Here is a 24,962-nt window from a genome sequence, read left to right on the forward strand (position 1 = left end):
CACAGCAGCAATGTAGTTAGAATCTAATGCTTGCTACCAACACTAAAGGTTTCTTTTGCTTGTGCATTGTTCCCCTCCTCTTCAAAATCCCTTTCCTCAAAAAAAAAAAAAAGCCACCCTTGATCTTTCGAACTACCACCCCATATCTAACTTCTCTTTTCTGCTCCAAGTACTCAAATGTACTTTTACCCACCTCTCCCTACAATCTGGCCTCCACTTGCACACACAACTAAAACAGCCTTACTCAAGGTCACTAATTCTATCCTCCATGACTGTAACCACGATGCACTATTCCTCCTTATTCTCCTTGAACTCTGTGCAGAGTTCAACAAGGTTTGAAGGCATCGATTAAAATTGCATCAGGATCCCATTGACGTCATAGGACCCCAATTTGCATAACTTTGAGGCCCCCACCTGCTTTAGGACCTTTTGCTGCAGCCTGCAATCTATCTGTCTTGTTGTCATGCCTGACTTGTTAGGACTATCAGTCCGTGGTTTTTTTAAGCTATGCATCTTTTCCTAAAATTCTGCTTTGCCTTTAGGTTATTTTGAAGGCCATATTTACCCATTGCGGCCCTGCCTTAGTTTTTTTATTAGTAGTGTTATACTTCATTTCCATATTACTTAAAGAAATTCGCGTTTTTCTTCCACACTTTTACTTTCCCACTTAATTCTCCCTAGAACTGTTTTCCTAGCCCAAAGATCGCTGTTCTAAAGTCATGTGCATTTGTGCTAATTTGACCTTGATCATAAAGTCATAGTCATAACAGCACAGAAGAAGGCCATTCAGCCCATCGAGTCAATGCCGGCTCTCTGTGGAGCAATCCAGTCAGTCCCATTCCCCTGCTCTATCCCCGTAGCCCTGCAAATTTATTTCCCTCAAGTGCCTATCCAGTCTCCCCTTGAAAACATTGAGTGGCTCCGTTTGCACCACTTCCGTCGGCAGCGAGTTCCAGGTCCTCACCACTCGCTGTGTAAAGTTTTTCCTCACATCCCCCTGTATCTCTTGCCCAAAACCTTAAATCTGTGTCCCCTAGTCCTTGTACCATCAACTAGTGGGAACAGCCTTTCCCCGTCTAGCCTATCCAAACCTGTCATAATCTTGTACACCTCTATCAAATCACCCCTCGACCTCCTTTGCTCTAATGAAAACAAATCCAGCTTCTCCAACCTGTCCTTGTAGCTAAGATCCCCCATCCCTGGAACCATTCTGGTAAATCTCCTCTGCACCCTCTCAAGGGCCTTCACATCCTTCCTAAAATGTGGTGACCAGAACTGGATGCAATATTCCAGTTGTGGCCTAACCAGCTCTCTATAAAGGTTCAGCATAACTTCTCTATTTTTGTACTCAATACCTCTATTTATGAAGCCCAAGATCCCATATGCTTTGCCAACCACTCTCTCAATATGTCCTGCTACCTTCAGGGGCCTATGCACATTATTCCCAGGTCCCTCTATCCCTGCACACTCTTTAAAACTGTGCCATTAAGTGAATATTGCCCCTCCCTGTTCCTTCTGCCAAAATGTATCACCTCACACTTCTCTGTATTAAATTCCATCTGCCACTTGTCTGCCCATTTTGCTAGCCTTTCTATGTCCTGGTGTTTGACATAGTACTAAATCTAAATGTACAATGATCACTGCAGTCAAATCTTCACTTACTTCCAGAATACTGTTTGATTCTGATGGACTGCTAAGACCCCTGGCAGTTAGAAAAGTTTTAAAAATAATGGCATTTCAGATAGGTGAAGCAGGCAAATAAAATATTTTGCACACGTGCTCAAAAATGAAGGCCGCCATCCATGCAAGTCTTGTTGTTGTTTCCGAATGGTATATTTGGTCATTTTAAAACCGGATACTAGGAGACATGTTGAAGTGTGTGGTGACTTTCCTTCTGCTGTTCCTCCCCTGCTTTATAAGGAAGCAACTAGTTTCTGTCACACATGGTAGAGTTTCACAGAAACAAATATATTTATTTAAAATGTCTAAACTTACTCAGTGATGTTGGGTGGAAACTTGTCAGTTCCTGAAATTAATTCATAGATTGTTATCTAGACTGATTAGGCCTCTCAGGCCTGCAGTGCGTACTGTACTTTAGTCTCTGCCTTGTGTTTAGGGACCACTTGATTATTTCCACATTGCAACATGCACACAACAGCTGCGAGGGCTCTCTATAGAACACTTAGCAATTGTTCTATCTTTCAGATACAGTTTCCTAAAGCATAAACAAATGCCATTGTATCCAATTTATTGGCTTATTTTACATGCGTTATGCTGAATGTTTAAATATTTTATATGGCAGAAGGTGGGCTAGCAAATGATCTGGCAACACGTATGGTGAAGTGTCATAATCCAGATTATGAAAACCAAACAGAAACTTTTTTAACCTGGGGAAAGGTTGGTTACATTTAAAGTTGTGAACTTACTGGCTTAATGTTCTAGTTCCTTCAGCATGTATTATGTTCTAATATAGCGTATACTTGTGAATATGATTTATATTTCCTTTTCTGGATTTTTTTTCCTTTAGGTATTGATGTATAACGGACAACTTGATATAATTGTAGCAGCTCCTTTAACTGAACGTTTTCTGCTTACTGTGCCATGGTCCAAAGCTGAGGAGTTCAAAAATGCAAAGAGACACTTTTGGCTCATCAATCCCAGTGACACTGAAGTGGCTGGCTACGTTCGAAAAGTCGGTGATTTTTATCAGGTACTTCTTTCATTGCTAAATCTTTGAGAGCCCAAATGTTATTCATTAGCATTGAATATTAATGTTCTAACAGCAGTTCCTGTGAGTGAAGCTTTATGTACAAAGTGGAAGCTGTACCTTTTCTGTTCTCTGCTATTAGCAGAGTTGCTTACTTGAAAGATTAGTAATTACCCCATTTGCAACAATCTGCTTTCAGGATTTAATGCAGTGTTGCATAGCTGCATGACAAATATTACACATAAACCAGTGACTTTCAGACTAATGCAACTAAAATATTTATTTATAAGTAAATAGTGATATGAAGCACAAAAATTAAGCAAACACCAAGTACAAGATCTATAGAAAGAGGCATACAAGCAAAAATGCATAATGGAGTTAATTACACTATGTAGTAATCTCTTTGGATGGAATATGAATCTCTCTCTAGTTTTGGTAGCTCTGGTTACTGGCACCCCACACTAAACATTCATTTCCTCCACCACCGGCGTACCATGGCTGCAGTGTGTACCATCTACAAGATGCACTGCAGCAGCTCGCCAAGGCTTCTTCGGCAACACCTCCCAAACCTGCGACCTCTTCCACCTAGAAGGACAAGGACAGCAGGCACATGGGAACACCACCACCTCCAAGTCACACACCATCCTGATTTAGAAGTATATTGCCAATCCTTCATCGTCGCTGCGTCAAAATCCTGGAACTCCCTACCTAACAGCACTGTGGGAGTACCTTCACCACATGGACTGCAGCAGTTCAAGAAGGCGACTCACCTTCTTGAGGACAATTGGGGATGGGCAATAAATGCTGGCTTTGCCAGCGATGCCCATATCCCATAAACAAATTTAAAAAAAATTCAGTTGATTACGTCGTCTTTTATGTTGGAGTATTGTATCACTGACGCTGAGAACAAAACTGAGTCTTTTGCCTGATCAAGTACAGTACTGGAATTTCATTTGGGTTACAAACTTCAGCTTTTAGTATATTGTAAATGCTTCTCCACACCTGCTAATTTACTTCAATGTAGTTTTCCAAACTCTCATCACCCTCATTGACCTTTATAGGTTTCCATCCCTCATGCATTGAGTTCAAAATCTTCGTCCTCATCTATGAATCCCACTGTGACCTCACCCCTACCTACCTTTGCAACATTCTACTGCTGGTGCATGTCCCTCTGCTCTTCCAACTTTGCATCCTATCACCTGTCGTTGCACCTTGTGTAACAAGAGCCGTAGCCATCTTTGCTCAATAGTCTGGAATTCACTCTGTTAGCCCTTCCACCTTCCTAGCTCTCCTCATTTTCAAGAGCCTACTAAAAACCTAACTCTTTAACCGTGTCTTTGCCACCTTTCCTATTACTCAGTGGTAGCACTCTCGCTCTTGAGTCATGAGGTTGTGGGTTCAAGTCCCACTCTGGAGATTTGAGCTCCGAATCTACGCCGACACTTCAGCACATTACTGAGGAAACATTGCACTGTCGGACATGCTGTTATTCGAATGAGACTCTAAACCAAGGCCCCTGGTAAAAGCAGGCGTAAGGTCTGCTTTTACCAGCAGATTTGAAAAAAAAAAGTTTTTAAAAAAAATTTCACTCATTCATCACTTTAAAATGCTTTAAAAAAAAAGTAAGTTTATTTTTAGCCCTGTAAAAATGTTTAATTTTTTTCAAAATTAAATTTGTTTAAAATGTTTAATTTATTGTAATTTCAACTAATTTAAAAAATGTGATTTAAAAAAAAAAAAAATGTATTGACTGTTTTACAATGTTTTTGGGGTGATCTCCATTCATATATTTGACAGGTCTATCTGTCAATTGTATGAAGGGAGATTCCCTTCTTTGGCTCCCCATGGCCCACATTACCCCAGGGATGCTTGCAAACCGCATGTGCCTCTGGGAAAGTTGGGCCCTGCACATTTCGACTGTGGAGAGGCCCAGGAGCGGAAGTGTCAGGACCTCGGGAGCCCTCGGGTAAGTCCGTAGATTTTTTCCAAATCGGAGGCCTCCACACGCAGGAAGCCTCCGATCGGAAGATACGGCCCAATATCTCATTGTTTGTGGGAGCTTGATGTGCACAAATTGGCTGCTGTTTCTCCTATATTACAACAGTGACAACACTTCAAAAGTACTTAATTGGCTGTAAAGCCCTTTGGGATGTTCTGAGGTCATGGAAGGGGCTATATAAATGCAAGTTCTTTTTTTCTTTTGGTGCAAAGTTTCAGTTTGCTGAACAAATTGAGGGTTAAATCCACATGAATTTTTAATCCAGACACTCATGGATTAATTCTTGTACATTTTGTTTAAAATACACCTTTGATAACTTGAGCCCTAAAGCTTCATATTTATATTTTATAAATTATGCATTTCATTAAAATTAAAGCAGTTTTAGCCCAAATTATGCAACACTCCGATATCTTGTTTCATTCCATTTGTGCAAATTCAGAAGCACACAGATGCCTCAAAACTCATCCAGATGGCAACAGCCGTGAGACAGGAAGGAGGAAGTTTGAGATTTTTTAAAAAACCACAAGCAGAATGATGCTATTATGTTTTCACTTTGATAGCAAATTTGCACATGTGCAGAGCATGGTATTGAGTGGTGTGGGAAAGAAACCACAATGTGGAGGCTGAATTGAACTTTAAAACATGTAAAGGGAGTTATCTCCTGTGTTCTGTATATAAGTGCTAGTACAAACTGAAGTGCAGGTTATTAATCATAGTTTATCCCTCCAACCCATTAATGTTGATTTATTTTTTAAAGTTCTGACCCAGAAAATAGTGTCAGTGAAAGCAAATACAATGTATGCTAGAGATAAAAATGCTCAAAATACAAAGTAGGTCAGTCAGCATCTGAGAAAGAAAGACCAGTTCATGTTTTGGTTGGAGCATGTCATCAAGTAGTTCTTTTCAAATTGTGTAAAGGGTTGAGTTTAATGGTGAGTTGAGCCATGAAGCATCATCATATCAGTATTTAAAAGAAAGTTTTGCATTTATATAGCGCCTTTCACGACCTCAGGACGTCCCAAAGCGCTTTACAGTCAATTAAGTACTTCTTTTGAAATGTAATCACTGTTGTAATGTAGGAAACGCGACAGCCAATTTGCACACAGCAAGGCCCCAGAAACAGCTTACCAGATCATTTGTTTTAGTGAAGTTGGTTGAGGGATAAATATTGGCTAGGCCTGTATTAATAAGTCAGTATTCAATAAACCTACTTAATTTTAAAAATCTGTAAATGGAATCAGGTCATTACTTAAGAAATGGACATATTACTGTAATGTACGAAGAAAACACACTGCCCTTTCATTCATCATCCTATCCAGTACTGTAAAATTACAGCTGTAGCAAGCTTAAGAGTTGTTTGAAGCAGTAAGCCAGTGGAAATACTGTTTAATTCTTTAACTAACCACTGTTACACATGTTTGCTATATAAAAATGAGGACAAAAGAAGCAAAACTGAAACAAATGTGTTTTAAATGGAACAATTACAAATAACCAGGGGCTTGTAATTGTGGATTAACTTGAAGAGTATTTAAATATTTTTGTCCCTTCAACAGAAGATTTCTCCTATACTTGTACCTATCCAGGAGGTTTTCAAGCTAGTACATTTGACTGAAGAGTCAATGGATTTAATTTATATTGATGAATGGCAATAGCTTCTGATTAACATTACTGGAAGATAAATCTACTCCATTCCCTCTCCCCTTTCCTCAGTTTCCTCGGTGTACAATTGTCTGATTTACAAATAATGGCCCAGAAATTCGGGTCGGGGGCTTCCCGCGGGTGCAAGCCCCCGATCTGCACTTAACTTGCGCGCTGGCCGTTGAGCTGTGGGCCCCTGTGGAATTCCGATCCGGGGCCTGGTCCAGCTGTCGGCACGCAGTGCTTGCGTATCCCAGGGGCGCAGTTAGTTCGATGCGTCCCCTGGGATCACGTGGTCCATGGGGAGCCAATCGGAGTAGGGAATGCTCCATTCATAAGTCTGACAGGAAGTGCTGTCAAGACTTATAAATACTACGGCCCAAAAACAGCACTAAATCTTCAAATACATTTTTTAAAACCTTCATGTTTTATAAATAAACTATAAATTACATAAAATAACTATTTTAAACAATAATTTAATTTTTTGAAAAAAATAATTTTATTTTCTAACGGGGCTAAAAATAAACTTACCTTGCTTTAAAGTATTTAAAAATAATAAACCTGTGGGAAAAAATGTTTTAATTTTAATTAATTCACCACTTACCTTGTAAAAAGCAGGCCTTGCGCCTGCTTTTTATATTTCTAAATTCTGCAGGCTTACCCTCCCGGGAAAACCTGTAAAAAGACCGAAGTTCGATGCGCACGCGCAGCCCCTCCTGCGCACGCGTTCGACCTCTGAACCTCTTCGTTCAGAGGAACGGAAGTGCCGGTTTCCCGCGCATGCACAGTGCATGCAGGAAACCGGCACTTCCATTGGGCCTACGGGTGAGTACCCCGTGCGTACTCACCCGTGGAGACCCGAATTTCTGGGCCTGGCTTTTCATGTATTATTTTCCTTGGCCATTACAGGTAGAATGAAAGGTGGGATATTTTGCTACCAATTGCATTTAGAACACACAGCCAGAGTCCTATTCCACTGAAGAGTAGATTGCACTCATAGCTGACTCTTTTTATAAAAATAAAAAAATAAAAAAAATAAAAATAAATAAATAATAAAATGCAGTGGCAGGACAGGATCACCATCTAGTTGGTATTCTCTACACTTCTTCCAAAAAAAACAAAGTTGTTTAATGGGTAAACTGTTCTGTTACCATGCGCCTTTTTATATTAGCCAGTCCACTTCTCTGAATTTCTTCATCAGTAGGGCACAGATGCCTTTAAGAGGAGGATGGGGACTAAGGCATAAAGCTAGCAGTAACTTTACTGTTTCTCAACCACCAGGTTAAAATTTGCAAAAACACATCAGTACGCCACTCTTAAATTCAGCTAAGGAAAAAATCCAGCCCATTAACTGATCATTTTCAGATGCTAATTGCATAATTCAACCCTACTTAAATCAACTGTTGTGCTTGCTATTATAGATAGCTGGCTGGGTATGTAAGATTTGGATCACAGGTCACACACGGATACCCAATGGGTCTTGGGAGTTTTAAGGTATATTAAAGAGCTACAGTTCAAAACATAAGCAGATATTACATGTTGTTAAGATAAGTATAATAGACATACAACCCGTAGAGAGCGATTTACGACCCCCGAAGCGGAATGCCACAACCGGACGGACGGTTAGATGCCCGAGGAGACAGCATGGAGGTCTCGGGTCAGTGGATCCCTGCAGCCAGTCATCCCTTCTGTTAGTTCAATCCACCTCAGAGGCTAAACTTGATCAAGGTGTTAGGCATAAGCCAGCATTGATTTCCACCTTGAAGAAACCTTCGCCCCTAGCTGTCTGTTTTCCTCTCTCGGTCGTCTGTTTTCCTACTTTATTTCAATGGGCTGGTGATTGCCTGGTGTCAATCATTTTTATCCATCCCATTGTTCAATTACAAGGGAGAGGGTATCTCTGACAGCCCCATCCCTGCCTCATGAGGTCATTTTCCTCCTTATCTCTGTTCTAAAGGTCTTGCTTTGTTTCTTTAAGAACATTTTATGACTTTCTCGTTCCATGTTGTCTTGTATTTTATGACTCCCTCATCACTTCCGTGTCCTGGCCTCGGCCATTTGTCTTTTGTGCTTGTTATCTGACCTTGTTGATATTCCTGCCATCCATTCCCTGCCACATTTCTTCAGTTTATTTCTCTGTTCCTTAAGAATTAAAACCCCATTTATGGATCTAACAGCTATTTGTCACAGCTAGCAGTTATAGACCTGACCAGATTGCTATCTGAGTTATCCTGCTCATGATTTCCATTCAAATTTAGTAATCTGAACTGATTTATTTTGTGCATGAAAGTGGGATTTGGAATTTCTGGTTTTAAGACCAGCCATTACATTTTCCAGTATCTTTGTCTCCTGTATCCCCCAATCCTTTGGATTTTCTAAAAGCCGCACATAATGGAAGAGATAAAGTGGTGAAAAACAATTATTTAGGGCTTTCTCAAGCTCATGGCTGATGCCCCTTGCTTATCTCCTTATTTATTAACTTGCTCATTCATTCCTTCACACACAGGCCCAATGTTCAGCTTTTCAGTGTTTCACGTGTAGCTGCAGATTTCCTTTGGGAATCTAAGTTGGCGGTGCCAAGTTTCTTCAAACGGGTCCAGATGAGAGATCCTGGCCCTGTTTACACAGGACGTGTCTGAGCTGCAATTTCAACGGTGTTTTATGCCTTCTGTGATCTTCATCCTTTAAAACCTGCAAATATGCCCATAAGAATACACTAGCTGGAAGGCAATGAGCTCTCTAACTACAGCTGTACAAATAGTCAGCGACAAAAGATACAGTTCTGCTTTAAGGAGCTATCTGGAAGACCCCAGCAAGCTTCAATAATTTATTTTCTTCTACAAGGCCAAAACAATGCAGAAATGATCAATTGCTTAGAGACACAACAATAACAGCGATGTCCCTTTAACATCAAGGAACCAACTGAAAGAAACAGGCCTTCATAGCAACATCTGATTGAAAGTGCCCGGCCTAGCGGCCATTGTTCTCCTTCTGATTGCATTATGGAGAGGCACCTTCATTTAAATAAATTTGGAGCCCACATTGAACCTTGGGCTCTAAGCATGCACTGTGCATGCCCGCTGCATTAGAACATGCTGGACACTAAGTAGGCCTTAGACCTTCACACCCAATAATACAAGGCTCCAGTACCCGCTGTGCTGTAGACACGAGCCATCACTTTATTGGCCCCATGAAGAATTTTTGTGGTTTTTCTTCCAATTCTTCACTCCAGATTTTTTGTCTCAAACTTTAGTCTTCAAACATTGGAAACATAGTTATTATTCCTTTTAACCAGGTCATAGCTGCAATTTTAAAAAAAATGCCTGACTGACATTGTAGGTTGGATTGTGCATTGGTGCTGTAACACAGAATGGTAAGACTTGAGCTCAAAGTCTGTGATTTCACATATCGTAGCATCTAAATCATAGCCATGACACTGAGAATATGCCAAGCAGAGGCCAGGAGCTACAGAATGATGAGAGTTTTTAATTCATCCTGGAGTATGGGCGTCGCTACTAAAGCCAGTATTTATTGTCCATCCCTAGTTGTCCTCGAAGGTGGTGGTGGAGGTACTCCCACAGTGCTGTTAGATAAGGAGTTCCAGGATTTTGACTCCATGATGATGACGGAACAGTGATATATATCCAAGTCAGGGTGGTGTGTGACTTCGAGGGGGAACGTCGAGGTGCTTGTGTTCCCATGTGCCTGCTGCCCTTATCCTTCTAGGTAGTAGAGGTCGCAGGTTTGGGAGTTGCTGTCGAAGAAGCCTTGGTGAGTTGCTGCAGTGCATCCTATAGATAATACACACTGCAGCCATGGTGCAACAGTGATAGAGGGAGTAGATGTTTAAGGTGGTGGATGGGCTGATAATCAAGCGGACTGCTTTATTCTGGATGGTGTCGAACTTTGAGTGTTGCAGCTGCACCCATCCAGGCAAGTGGAGAGTATCCAATCACACTCCTGACTTGTGCCTTGTAGATGGTGGAAAGGCTTTGGGGAGTCGGGGGGGTGAGACACTCACCACAGAATACCTAGCCTCTGACCTGCTCTTGTAGCCACAGTGTGTATGTGGCTGGTGCAGTTGAGTTTCTAGTCAACAAACAAGTTTCCCAGGCGCAGAGAATGTTGCTTGGCACAGAATCAAACTTGAAGCGTTAGGTAAAATGCTTCCTATTTAGAGGTTTCTTACTCGAGTTTGCATAATTCTAGTCTGCATCTTAAGGGAAAGAATAAATACTAAATTTCAGTAGTTGCATATTTTAAAAAGAAATATGTAGCAATTTATTTTAGGCAGAAGACCATTGATGCATCTAGCCTACCTATCCAATTAACTACTATCTTTCCTGTCAGATATCCCTGTCACACGTAAGATACAATAAGTACAGCAGATCCTTTCAGACTCCAGGAACTTGCCTATTTCCTACTGAAACCCCCTAAAGCTTAGCAGTATTTGTAGTGTCCGAGGATCAATAATACTCAGACTGCAGGAGAACAATAAAACAGGTATTTACTGAACAGAGAGTAATTCAAGACTGAAATACAGAAGCCTGCTATGGCTTTATATACAGGGGTGGTCACTGCCGGTACTGCAGTATAGAATCAGTTCTTCTCTAAAAGGCGCATACACAACAATTCCTCCCCTTTTAGATAAACAGTACATAACATTCATTTAACAACTAAATAATAACTAATTACAATTACAATTTTCTCTGTACTATATACATCAACTGAAATAATCATTTATAAGTTCAGTCTTTGAGGAGGCTTCCTGATCCTGACTGGATAGCGCCTTTCTCGAGTATCCTGTTCTTGCGGCGGAGTTGATTCTGACTCATTGTCATTGGTTGGTTCGTCAGCTTCCAATACCACTGCTTCTGAAGTAGACGCAATCTGTACTTCGGGTTCATCACCAGGTGCACCTGCTTGTGGTATGGGTTTGGCTTGTTCCTGTGACTCTAGAATCTGGTCAGCATGGCGTCTCACGATGCTCTCTCCAACGTCCACTGTGTACATTAGTGGTCCCTGCTGTGTGCATATCGTTCCTGGCTGCCATTTTTCTGTTCGGTAGTCGCGGGCCAAGACTGGTTGCCCTATCTTGAAGCTCCTGGTTGGCTTCTCATTTATGTGCTGGAATTGCTTATCCTCAACATCTCGTCTTATGTTTGGTTTGAGCAAATCCAGGCGACATCTTAGCCTTCGGTTGAAGAACATTATGGCTGGAGCTTGGTTGGTGACTGCATGTGTCGCATTCCGGTAAGCAAACAAGAAATTATCCACCTTGTGTTGTAGTGGTATGTCGTCATTATGCATTGCCTTTATGGCCTTTTTAAAGGTCTGAACAAACCTCTCAGCCAATCCATTTGTGGCTGGATGATATGGGGCAGATGTGTAATGCTTCACCCCATTATTCCTCAGAAACCTCCGGAAATCCTCTGACACAAACTGTGGCCCATTGTCGCAGCAAATCTGTTTTGGCAAGCCATTCCTGGCGAAGATGGTCCGTAGGACTGCAATAGTTTTCTCCGTGGTGGTGGAGGACATTTTGATGACCTCTGGCCATTTCGAATGGGCGTCCACAGCGATTAGGAACATTGGCCTAGAAATTCGGTTGTTTGCGCCAGCGGTTAGCGCCTTAAGAGACCGAGAATTGGGGCGTTGCCTAATGTTGGGGCGGGCGCAATGAAGATAGCGACAACTCCCATATTGACTATACATTTAACGCCTGCGCTAAGTGTTTCCGCGCGCCCGCGAGCACAAGCACATAATGACGTCATTTCATCGTGCAACGCCTTTTAGGGGCGCCTGAGCGGATATTGGGTGGTGCCCAGAGCCTTAACGCCTAGCGCTATTAGTGATAGTTCGAGGGAGCGTTAGCAGGCCCTTCTTGGAGTCGGGGGGCGCTATTTAAAGGGGACAGCTCTAGTATAGAAGCTTCAGCCACTTGGCCTGTTCATTGCGATCGTTGGTGGAGAGAGTTGGGGAGCTACTGTGGAGCAGAGTTTTTGGATTTTAGCATTAGAGTACTTGGGACCCTCAAACCTGTCTGGAGCAGTTGGAGCACTAGACCTAACAACCTTCTGACCAACTGGCATCGGAATGGGAGATGCTTTGGAGGGCGACGGGCTCCTGGCCGAATACTATGAAGGGGCAGAAAGACGGCGGGAGAGAGGGCCGGGATTGGCCAGAAGGAAGAGGGGCAATGGAGGTTGCCCAATCCGAGGGTATGCTGCGAGGGTCTTCAGGGGTCATACCTTGACATGTCGGAGGAGCAGTGTGTGCGAAGGCTCCGAATCGGGATGGACGTTGTTACTGAGCTGTGCCACCTGCTTACTGAGGATTTGCAGCCGTGTCAACGGTGCATGACCTCTCTGTCGGTGGCCGCTAAACTGACTGTTGGCCTCAATTTTTATGGCAACGGATCCTTTCAGTGAGCCATTGGGGACATCGCGAATATCTCAGGCTGCAGTCCACTGCTGCATCCGGCAAGTTACAGCTGCCCTTTATAGGAGAAGGCGTCAATTCATCACCTTCCCTCTGACCCTGGAGAAGCAGGCGGAGGAGGAGGAGCAGGAGGAGGAAGATGGAAGGGCTCCTGAAAGTGGAAGGGCCATCCGTCACTGGCTCATGAGGAGTCGTCTCAAGGCCCCTCTGGCGGATTGATGAGTGTCTTAACTGCTGCGCACTTTGGATGTTTGAAAGCATCTGAAGGCCAGCATCACTGTAATTATTCATGTACACCTTAGCACATTTAAACTTCTCTTTATTGTCACAAAAGTCTTTCATTACAGCAAAACAATGTCATGTCAACAGAAACCATAACAAACAAAATAACACTAAACTCTTCGGCAAAGCCGCCAAACTGAACAAACTTTTTCCAACAATTCCAACAGGTGAGGGTCTCCTTGAGTTTGGCCAAAGAAACGTCTCAGGACCTCCCTCTACTGCTGGCCCCTTGATGGAGAACAACTTCTCTTTCGCGCTCGGCCCCTTCCCTCCCTGCTGCTCCTACGTAATTGAACCTCAGTGGCGGGGTGAAGGCTGGGGGACGCCTGCTGACTGGAAGCGTAGAAGCCCCTGAGGGACGGCCTGGCCGACCTCTGGGCTTGGAGGGTGCCGACGCAGGATGCTTGATCTGAGCATGGCTGGAAGCAGTGTGCACTGCAGGTGGTGGCAGCTGCACTGCAGACGTGCCAGCGCTGGCATGTGGAATGGTCACCTGCCGAGAGAGGACACCTGCACCATTGTCGGACGACACACTGGCTCTCTGAGGGAACCGGCTTGGCTCATCCGCCACAATCGCATGCTCCACTGATTCCTGGCCTTGTATGGGACTGGAAGGGCCCGGGGTGATCCTAGCTGATGCAGATAGGGTGGCTGCAGTGAGAGTTCGCGTTGCCTCAATCTGGGTGTGGATGAGGCCGGCAAGTGACTGCGTGGCAGCAGTGAGGACCTGTGAGCCAGGTGCCAGTGCTTCGGAGAAGCCCTGGACAGTTCTTTCCATTGCTTCGGACAAGGCCGGTGCTGACCGCTCCACTGCCTCGGACAAGCCGTGGACAGACCTTTCCAGGGATTGTCCGAAGCCCTGAACAGTCCTTTCCATAGCGGCCTCGAAGCCCTGGACAGTCCTCTCCATTGTTGGTGCAAAGCCCTCGACAGACCTCTCCATTGTTGCCCTGGAGAGTCCTCTCCATTATTGCCCCAAAGTCCAACACACTCTTTGCCAGTGAATCTATTGACTGAGGCATCCTCCCCATTGCAGCCATCAGCTCAGTGTGCCTGAGCCGGGCCTGGGTGCTCATTTCAGCCAGGCGACGCACCTCCTCTGCACTCTGTGCAGCAGTCATCACTACCTGCCTTGCCCTCCGGGGAGACGGTGGCCGAACTTGCCTACCCCCCTTGCGTTGCTGCATGCCGCTTGGTCCGGCAACTGGCTCCTCATCAGAGCCACCCCCCCCTCCCCTCCAGGGAACTACTATCCCCAGTCTGTACATGTGTATGCTCCTCTGAGATTGGAGCGGATGGTCCGGCTTCCTCCTGATCCTCAACTCCGGAGGCACTGGCACTGGCAGCTTCAGGGTGTGGAGACCCAGTTGGTGATGCGTCATCTGAAAGCAGGGAGGTGGAAGAGTGGCTTTAGCAAAAGGACAGGTTGGCGGAAAGGCATGGCAGATTGCGGCACACTGAGGAAGCATGCTGGCGGGGGGACCAAGTGGAAGGAGACAGTTGCAAAAGGCGAGAGCCTTACCCTCGCTGTCGAGAATGGGGTCGGCAGCTGCAGTGGTTACAGGACCAGACAGACGTCCTCCAAGAATCTGGTGCACTCTCTCCTCGAGATCCGTGAGAGTGACCACTTGTGGAGGTCCGCCACCGGTTCGACGCTGCTCCTTCCGCATCGTCGCCAGCTTGGACTGCAGGGGAAAGAAGGGGAAGTTCTGTAACATGATGCCTTGAGAGATCATCTGATGCCCCCCATGGTGCAAGAGCCCTTACATGATGCCTTGAGAGAAATGTCCATGTGTGTGCCCAGAAAGGGCCATGGGTGCTTGCTGACAGATGGCCATTGGGGCATCATGGCAACAGGGTCCTCGAAGTTAGGTGCAGATGGAGGGAATCAGAAGTTTGCATAACCAACACTCACCCTAACGACCCGAGTGAGGTCGTTGAATTTCTTCCTGCACTGAACAGGGGTCCTGGTCGCCAAGCTGTTGGAGTTGACCCTCTGAGAAACGACCCTCTGAGAAACCTCCCTCCAAGATCGCCGGTAAGCCTTTTGATTCGGCCTCTTGCCATTGTCAGGATACAGAACATCTCGACGGCGTTCAACTGCAGACACCAAGTGGTCCAGGGCCTCAGTGCTGAAGCACTCTGCTCTCTGTCTCACCTTCTCCATCCTCGCCAAGTTTGTTGCGCCAGAGAAGGGCGAGCGCCGATTCTGAGGCCTACAGGGCGTTGAGTGTAGCAGCTCAGGCTGACTGACCCACCCCTTTAAGAGCCGGCCGGCGCCTGGAAGTCTCGTGGTTTCCAGTAATTGAGATCACCTGCGCTGCGCCCGTCCGCGACGATATTGGGTAGCGCCTGAACTTTTGCACCTTAGGAGCCCCGTGCAACGTCTGAGTTAGCGCCTCAATCCCCTTTGGGGGCGATGCAACCCAATATCTCGCCAGGCAGCGATAAGTTTCGTCTGGCTATAAACTTTGCGCAGCGCCAGTTCTAACGCCTCAAGCGGGGCTATACCCAATTTCTAGGCCATTGAGTCCATAAATGGAACAGCGAAATCAATGTGTACACGTTGCCATGGAGATGAGGGCCACTCCCATGGATGTAGCGGGGCCTGTGGTGGAGCGTTTTGGACCTTCTGGCATCCTGTGCATCTCTTGGTCATATCCTCAATTTCTTTATCGATTCCCGGCCACCACACAAACGCCCTGGCTAGGCTCTTCATTTTTACCCCTCCCAGATGACCCTCATGAAGCTCATTGAGCAATCTATCTCTCAACTTGGGTGGAATTACCACTCGGGATCCACACATCAAGGTCCCCCGGCACACTGACAGCTGTTCTCTCCTTGGCGAGAATGCTGGCAACAGTGAGTCGCCATGTGCTGGCCATCCCTTCACCGTCAAATCATAGACCCGAGAGAGTGTCGGGTCATTTCGGGTTTCCTTCTCTATACTTGAGTTTGTAACAGGGAGACATTCGGCTCTGGTCGCATGGAATATCTCAACAGGGTCCACTGCAGGTGCTTCCTCTACCATAGGCAACGGTAGGCGCGACAGCCCATCAGCGTTTCCATGCTGTTTTGTACCCTTGTACTCTATGTCGTACTGATGTGCCCCTAGAAAAAGTGACCATCTTTGCAGCCGTTGCGCCGTCATCACCGGAACGCCCTTCTTTGGGTTAAAAATGGAGACCAGGGGCTGATGATCAGTCAGTAGGGTGAATTTCTGCCCGTGCAGATAGTGATTGAACTTCTTCACCCCCCACACCAGGCTGAGGGCCTCCCTGTCAATCTGGGCGTAGTTATGCTTGGCTGAGGTTAACGAGCGCGACGCAAAGGCTATTGGCCTCTCTGAACCGTCAGGGAATTTGTGTGACAGCTCCGCTCCGATGCCGTAGGGAGACGCATCACATGCTAACCGAATCGGTAGTGTTGGATTGTAGTGGGCCAATACTTCTTTTGAAGTGATTAGGCATTTGCATTTCTGAAAGGCACGCTTACACTCATCACTCCATTTCCATGTTACTCCAGTTTGCAGTAGGGCGTTGTGGGTGCAGAATTGTAGATAAATTCGGCAAGAACTTATGGTAGTAGTTCACCAACCTGAGGAACGACCTCAGTTGCGACACATTTTCCGGTGCTGGAGCCTTGACTACAGCCTCAATCTTGTCCGGCGACTTATGCAACCCTTCCTCATCAATCATGTGGCTACAATACGAGTTTTGCCTCCTGAAGAACTCGCATTTGGGGCGGTTGGCTCGTAGCCCATATTCCTGTAATCTCGTGAGCACCTGCTCCAGCTTGGCAAGGTGTTCACTGTCATTTTCGCCCGTAACCAGGATGTCGTCCAAATAACACTGGGTCCCCGGGATCCCTTGCAGGACTTGTTCCATCGCCCTCTGCCAAATAGCCGGGGCTGATGCTACCCCGAATACCAGTCGATTGTACTGGTAAAGGCCTTTGTGAGTGTTTATCGTGAGGTATTTCCTAGACGCTTCTTCCACCTCCATTTGTAGATACGCTTGGGCCAGATCAATCTTTGTAAAGCATTTCCCTCCAGATAGTGAGGCGAAAATATCTTCTATCCGTGGAAGTGGATATTGTGCTGTGTGCAGGACTGGGTTCACAGTTACCTTGAAGTCCCCACAGATGTGAACCTTCTTCGGTTCCCCAGGCGTGCTGCTCAATGATTTCTTCATTACAGGAACGATGGGTGTGGCCCACTCGCTCCAGTCCACCTTGGACAGCACACCTGAACGCTCCAGACTCTCCAGCTCTGCTTCAACGGCTGGTCGGATTGCGTAAGGTACCGGTCTGGCCTTAAAAAAATTTTGGGTTTGCGTTATCTTCGATTTTTATCGTTGCCGTTACTCCTTTTAGAGTCCCAAGTCCTTGTTGGAACACCTCTTTCGCGTCAGTTAGAATTTTTGACAGTCGTCCAGGTGTGACGGCATCATCCTTTTTATCAGTCACAGTTAGCGCCTGAATGGAATGCCAATCCAATTGTATTTTTCGGATCCATTCACGCCCCAATAATGGTGGTCCTCCATCTGGTAGTATATATAGATACAGTTTCTGTGTTTCCTTGCCGTTGTATTCAACTGGCACCCTTATTTTTCCTCTGGGGTAGACTTTTTGCCCCGTGTATGTCTTCAATACAATGGACGTGTCCTTCAAGGGTATGTGTGAGAATAGCCGCTCATAGTCTCGTCGATTCATGACAGTTAGGGCTGATCCTGTGTCCAATTCCATCTTTACTGGGGACCCTGCTATCATGAGGGTGACCCAAATGGTTCGGTGATCCTCCTTTGCGATCACGTTGTGTAACTTTAGACAACTTAGTCTCCTGCTCCCGGAGTCCTTATCACTCTCCTGATCTTCCGAACTACTGTCTGTCAATTTCTTTACTTTCTTGTACTTTTCCTTAGTAGTCCTTGTAGTGTTGGTTTTCTTTCCCTACCTGCAGACTCTTGCTATGTGTCCCATTTTCCCACATTGCCTGCATACTTTGTCCTTAACCCAGCAGTCCTTCTGATCATGGGTTGTTCTGCCGCAGAGATAGCACTTTTCTGCTCCATACGCCATTTCGTTAGCGCTGTATTCCTGTGGTTTCTGTTCTATTTCCGCAGCTCCCCGTGCTGCTGCTTCGTAGGATACTGCCACGCTGAAAGCCTGTTCTAGCGTCAGGTCCTTCTCTGAAAGTAGTCGTTTCTGGGTTCCTTCACTCTGGAGCCCGCAGACAAACTTATCCCGCAAGGTGTCTGCCAGTCCTGCTCCGAACTGGCAGTGCTTCGATAACTTGCGTAGTTCCGTAAGATAGTCAGCATTGTTCTCTTTGTGCTGGTTTCTTTTATGGAACTTGAATTTTTCTGCTATCAGCAGCGGTGTAGGGTTTAGGTGTTCCTGTAAGATATTAACAATCTCTTCAAAACTTTTCTCCATTGGTTTAGCTGGGGTAATTAAATTCTGCAATAGGCCGTACGTTCTCGCGCCCATCAAATTTAATAATACCGACGCCTTCTTTCCATTGGCCACCTCATTGGCATTGCAGTACACTTCAATTCTTTCCACATACGTGGTCCAGTCTTCTACCTTGTTGTCGAAAGCAGTGATACTGCCACTCTTCGGCATCTTGGGTGATTTAAAATGGCGCCTCCCGCACTTTTTCTTCTTCCCCAATGTAATAAAATGGCGCCTCCCACGCTTTTCCTCCTTCCCCTTGCTGCCACGCTGCTCCTAGTGTTCTACAGGGTCTCACTTTTCCTTCCCCGCATTCTATCCTCTCGACGCTGTCCTGTTCTTGAGCACCGACCGTGCCCTGTGCGCTCCACCCTCTCTCTCGTCCTCCCGACGACGCTGCACAGCCCCTTTGCAGAGCCGCTCGATCGAGCCCGCCGCAGTCCGGAAGGGTCAGCGCACTACCTGCTACCAGCACGACTTGCTGGAACACCTCGACTGGGGAGCCAGGCCCAGCTCTCCACAGCCTCCCCTGTAACTCTCCGATGGATCCCTGGGCGGTTGCCCTCGGTCGACGCCCGCCGTTCTGACTTCAACCTCCAAGAAGCTTCTCTTCAGGGAAAAGATCCCCGTGAGGTGATGCAGTACTGCAGGTGAGTTCAAACCTGCCTGTCGCCAGTGTAGTGTCCGAGGATCAATAATACTCAGACTGCAGGAGAACAATAAAACCGGTATTTACTGAACAGAGAGTAATTCAAGACTGAAATACAGAAGCCTGCTATGGCTTTATATACAGGGGTGGTCACTGCTGGTACTGCAGTATAGAATCAGTTCTTCTCTTAAAGGCACATACACAACAGTATTTTTGACATGTTTAGCCAGAATTTTTATGTAAGCTATAAATCCAGTGAGACTAAAAGAATTGCAAATTACAAATACATTTCAACTAAAATTTACATGAGATTCTTCCATAGAGGCATATTAATAAAGTGGCGTGTTTGTCAATTCATAATGATCCAAATAACTTCAGATTTTGTAGACAGGTCGGTCTGTTGTCTGAATAGATTTTGAAAGGAGCTTTTAATCAATTGAATTTAAAAGTCTAAAGCTATCCTATTTAGTTTCTTTACTTATACTTTATAGTAGAACTAATACTGCAGCTTTTATTTTTCTAGTTTTTAAAGAAAGTTTAGGTGAGGTGGCACAATGTATTGGTATACCACAAGACTATAGGGCATGACTTTGTGGCCATAATTCTCCAGGTGAGCTCCACGTCGCAGCCAGGTAGATGGAAAGCTTCCTCAAGGAGAAAGAAATCTGAGCAAGTTAAACTGCTCCAACAAACTAGTTTGATCAGCACTAGTAGAGATCTAGGATTAGATTGCTGGCCCATCCTCTCAATTTTGTCTTGAAGAGGATATGAACATACATAAACTAAAACTGCCAGCGAGATTGTTAAAAATTCCATCTCCAGATGTTTGCATGCTTTAGGACGGAGTTAAAATTTCTAAAGGACATTCTTGTAACTCTACAGCATTTACATCAGTGCACTCGGTTTGTTTACATACCATTGCCAAACGCGTTGTTTTTTTAGGAAATGCTTTTGAATGAAGACTTACTAGGTGCCTGAATGTTGTGTTTCAGTGCTGAATTTGTTGGGAATGTCTACTTTTCATGTTTACATGTGTCTTTTTGACATATCTATGTGTACCCTTTTGGATTTTTGGCAGATTTAATTTGTTTACATTTATATAAAACCTATCCTGTTTTGCTTTCTTCAGTGATACATGAGGGACAGATACTGAGAGGTTGTTTCCCCTGGCTGAAGAGTCTACAACTAGGGGTCTCAGGATAAGGGGTCGGCCATTTAGGACTGAGATGAGGAGAAATTTATCTTCACTCAGGGTTGTGAATCTTTGGAATTCTCTACGCCAGTCGGTTGTGGATGCTGAGTCGTTGAGTATATTCAAGACCGAGATCGATAGACTTTTGAACACTAAAGAAATCAAGGGATACGGGGATAGTGCGGGAAAGTTGAGGTAGAAGATCAGCCATGATCTTATTGAATGGCAGAGCAGGCTCAAGGGACTGTATAGCCTACTCCTGCTCGTATTTCTTGTGACAGGAGATTCCTGTTTTTTTATTTTATTTTAAACTTGCGTGATGCTAGTGAACTCTTTCAATGTATATGGAGAATTCCTTGCTGGGCTCAAGCTACAACAATAGGTACTTTTGAATACTTAATATCTGAGACCTGGATACCTAGCTAGTACTTTCTTTTTCAAAAACATTAATATCAAAAGGGAAGGTGCTGTATTTGCACACCTGCTTCAGAATTTTCTACCCTCCTGTTTGTTGAATTATAACTGTATAGAATTTTCATGCGACGCCTTTAACTTAAAAACATTCCAAGGCACTTTAAAAAGGGTGGAAGAAAAAAAAACTAAGGGGCAAAGGAATATATTCTGAGATGTGGTGGGAGACTTGAGAGGTGGCCAAAAAGACCTGTGGGTAAATGTGGTGTATGTGCCTTTAAGAGCAATTGTGGTGTATGTGCCTTTTAAGAGCCCCAGGTGTGCGTAATGCCGGTAATTGCCACTTGGGCTATATAAGCCTGTGTATTGTGTATATCCTTTAGAACCCCCCCCCAGACTTGCTTAGTAAATACCTATGAACCAACTCCTGTCTTCAGTGTCTTTATCTACACACGGACACTACAGTGGCGACGAAGTGGAAACGGACTTACCTGCAATTCGGCAGCACCTCAAGGACATCGATTCCTCCAGCGTCCAGAAGACTCAAGGAAGTAATAGAAACTGTGGTTTCACCAGCTGGCCAAGCTGGTGGCAGGTACTGCGCTAATCCTTCCTGGGCTTCAGGCTGGGGCTCCAGCGGCGGGCTCTACAGCTGAGACAGGCAGCGAAATCGGAGGCAAGCAATAACGGACTGGGAGGGTACACTCGGGAGACGGCCGGCGCGGCAAGCAGGTCAGCGTTTAGACCTCCGTCGGGAACGAGTCTCCAACAGTGAATAAACGGAAACCACAGTAAAACAGCCTTGTTATCGGTAGCAGCGGCGGGAAAGCGCGGGAAGCGCCATATCGTTGCTACAGAGAAAAAAAAAAGCGCGGGAAGCGCCATATCTTTTTTTTGAAATGCCCAAGTCTGGCAATATTGATGCTTTTGATAACGAAACAGAGCCTAACTTTGGCAATATTGATGTTTTTGATAAGATAGAGGATTGGACCACATATGTAGAAAGAGTGGAGGTGTTTTGCACCGCAAATGGAATAGAAGATGAAAAAAAAGCTTCAGTGCTTCTGGATCTAATGGGCGCAGAAACATACAAGCTGTTACGCAACTTAATCACTCCAGCCGATCCGATGGACAAGAATTTTGAGGAGATTGTTGATACCCTACACTGCCAATTCGAGGCAGGACTGGCAGATTCTCTGCAAGACAAATTCATCTGCGATCCCCTAAGTGTAGAAACACAGAAAAAGATATCTTCTGGAAAAGATTTAGCACTGGACAAGGCTTTCAGTGCAATAGGAGCGGCAAAGATACAGCAAAGGCAACAGGACTTCGGCACCCATGAAATGACACGGGGTTTCGAGAGATGTTATCGCTGCGGCAGATCCAACCATGACCAGAGGGATTGCTGGTTCAAAGAAAAAGCATGCAGGCGATGCGGAAAGATGGGACACATTCCACGTGTATGCCGATCTGAAAATAAAAAATCCACTAACGGGAAAAGAATCAATAAGGAAAAGCACAGAAAGGTACAAATGATGACGGACAGTAGCTCCAAAGACCAGAAGAGCGATAGCGACTCCAGGAACAAGAGACTAAGCTCTCTCAAATTACATAATGTAATTGCCAATGAAGATTACCAGACCATTTGGGTTACCCTCATAATAGCAGGGTCCCCAGTTAAAATGGAGCTAGATACAGGATCAGCTCTAACCGTAATAAATCGACGAGATTACGAGAGGCTATTTTCGCATATACCTCTAAAAGACACATCCATTATCTTAAAAACATATACGGGGCAGAAAGTATACCCCAAAGGAAAAATAAAGGTTCCTGTGGTATACAACGGCAAAGAAATACAAAAGTTGTATTTATACATTCTACAAGATGGTGGTCCACCGTTGTTGGGACGTGAATGGATAAGGAAGATACGTTTAGACTGGCACTCCATTCAGGCACTGACGGTGACCAGTAAGGAAAAAAACAATGATGACATCATACCTGAACGATTAAAAGACATCTTGGCCAATGCCAAAGAAGTGTTTCAAGAGAAACTAGGAACCTTGGAAGGCATCACCGCCTCAATAAAAGTGGAAGATGCAGCAATTCCAAAAATTTTTAAGGCAAGACCGGTGCCATACGCAATACGTCCGGCAGTCGAGGCAGAGCTGGAGAATTTGGAAAAGGCAGGCGTATTATCCAAAATAGATTGGAGCGAATGGGCAACAGCCATCGTTCCAGTCATGAAAAAAGCATTGAAAAATAACTCTGAGGAACAGAGAAAAATTCGCATCTGTGGGGACTTTAAGGTGACTGTAAACCCGGTCCTTCACACGGTACAGTATCCTCTTCCGAGGATAGAAGATATTTTCGCCTCACTATCCGGAGGAAAACGTTTCACAAAAATTGACTTGGCACAGGCATATCTACAGATGGAGGTTGAGGAGACCTCTTAAAAAGTATCTCACAATAAACACACACAAAGGCCTGTACCAGTACAATCGACTGGTTTTTGGAGTAGCCTCAGCTCCAGCTATCTGGCAAAGAGCTATGGAGCAAGTCCTGCAAGGGATTCCGGGGACTCAGTGCTACTTAGACGACATCCTTATAACAGGAGAAAACGACAACGAGCACCTTGCCAATTTGGAGCAGGTGCTCACTAGGCTGAAAGAACGGGGCCTACGAGCAAATCGCCCCAAGTGCGAATTTTTCCAAAATCAGATATCATATTGTGGCCACATAATTAATAAGGAAGGGTTGCATAAGTCACCTGAAAAAATTGAAGCAGTTATAAAAGCCCCAGCACCTGAAAATGTTTCACAATTGAGGTCATTCCTGGGATTAATAAATTACTATCATAAATTTTTACCGAACTTATCAACTATTCTACACCCTCTTAATGATCTTCTACACACAGGAGTGATTTGGAAATGGAACGAAGACTGTAAACGTGCCTTCCATAAATATAAAGACTTAATCACATCCGAGAAAGTTTTGGCTCATTACAACCCATCACTACCAATCAGACTGGCGTGCGATGCATCCCCTTACGGCATAGGAGCGGTATTGTCCCATAGATTCCCTGATGGCTCGGAACGGCCGATAGCTTTTGCGTCACGCTCATTGAACTCAGCTGAGCGTAACTATTCCCAGATAGACAGGGAAGCACTCAGCCTGGTATGGGGAGTGAAGAAATTCAACCATTACCTACACGGACAAAAATTTACCTTGCTGACTGACCATCAACCCCTCATCTCCATATTCAACCCTAAGAAAGGTGTCCCCATTATGACGGCACAAAGACTACAGAGGTGGTCCCTTTTTCTAGGGGCACACCAATACAACATTGAATACAAAGGGTCAAAACAGCATGGGAATGCTGACGGTTTATCGTGCCTGCCGTTGCCAACGATAGAAGAGGCACCTACAGTAGACCCAGTAGAGATATTCCACTCTACCATAGTGGAATGTCTACCGGTGACAAATTCTGCCATTGAAAGGGAGACAAGAAATGACCCTACTCTCTCACGGGTCTACGATTTAACAATGAAGGGATGGCCAGCACATGGCGAACCACTGTTGCCAGCATTCTCGCAAAGAAGAGAACAGCTGTCAGTGTGCCGAGGAACCTTGATGTGTGGATCCAGAGTGGTGATTCCACCCAAACTCCAGGATAAAGTGCTAAAGGAGCTTCACGAGGGGCATCTGGGTGGAGTGAAAATGAAGAACCTAGCTAGGGCGTTTGTATGGTGGCCAGGTATCGATGGAGACATCGAAGACATGACCAAGAGCTGCCTAGGATGCCAGAAGGTCCAAAATGCTCCGCCACAGGCCCCTCCACATCCATGGGAGTGGCCCTCATCTCCCTGGCAAAGGGTGCACATCGACTTTGCTGGTCCATTTATGGACTCAATGTTCTTAATCGCAGTTGATGCACACTCCAAGTGGCCGGAGGTAATAAAGATGTCCTCCACCACCACGGAAAAAACCATCACAGTATTAAGGACCATATTTGCCAGGAATGGGCTGCCGGAACAAATATGTTCTGATAATGGACCGCAATTTGTGTCCGAAGAATTCAGAAAGTTCTTAAAGAACAATGGGGTAAAGCACTACACGTCCGCCCCATACCATCCCGCCACCAATGGATTGGCTGAAAGGTTTGTCCAGACCTTTAAGAAGGCCATGGGTA

At 45.2% G+C, this 24,962-nt stretch overlaps 1 protein-coding gene across 5 annotated transcripts in view; it reads left to right on the forward strand.

Moving 5' to 3' along the window:
- Positions 1–24,962, forward strand: part of cpvl (carboxypeptidase vitellogenic like) — a 122,456-nt gene that overhangs the window by 88,387 nt on the left and 9,107 nt on the right. For all 5 annotated transcript variants that reach the window (XM_085988616.1, XM_085988617.1, XM_085988613.1 and 2 more), the window contains one exon: positions 2,528–2,710. In XM_085988616.1, coding sequence (XP_085844742.1) covers positions 2,528–2,710 — 183 coding nt within the window. The remainder of the gene's footprint in view (positions 1–2,527; positions 2,711–24,962) is intronic.

Source organism: Somniosus microcephalus, chromosome 5, assembly GCF_052327205.1.
Source record: "Somniosus microcephalus isolate GS21.2 chromosome 5, FLI_Smic_1.0, whole genome shotgun sequence".
NCBI lineage: Eukaryota > Metazoa > Chordata > Chondrichthyes > Squaliformes > Somniosidae > Somniosus > Somniosus microcephalus.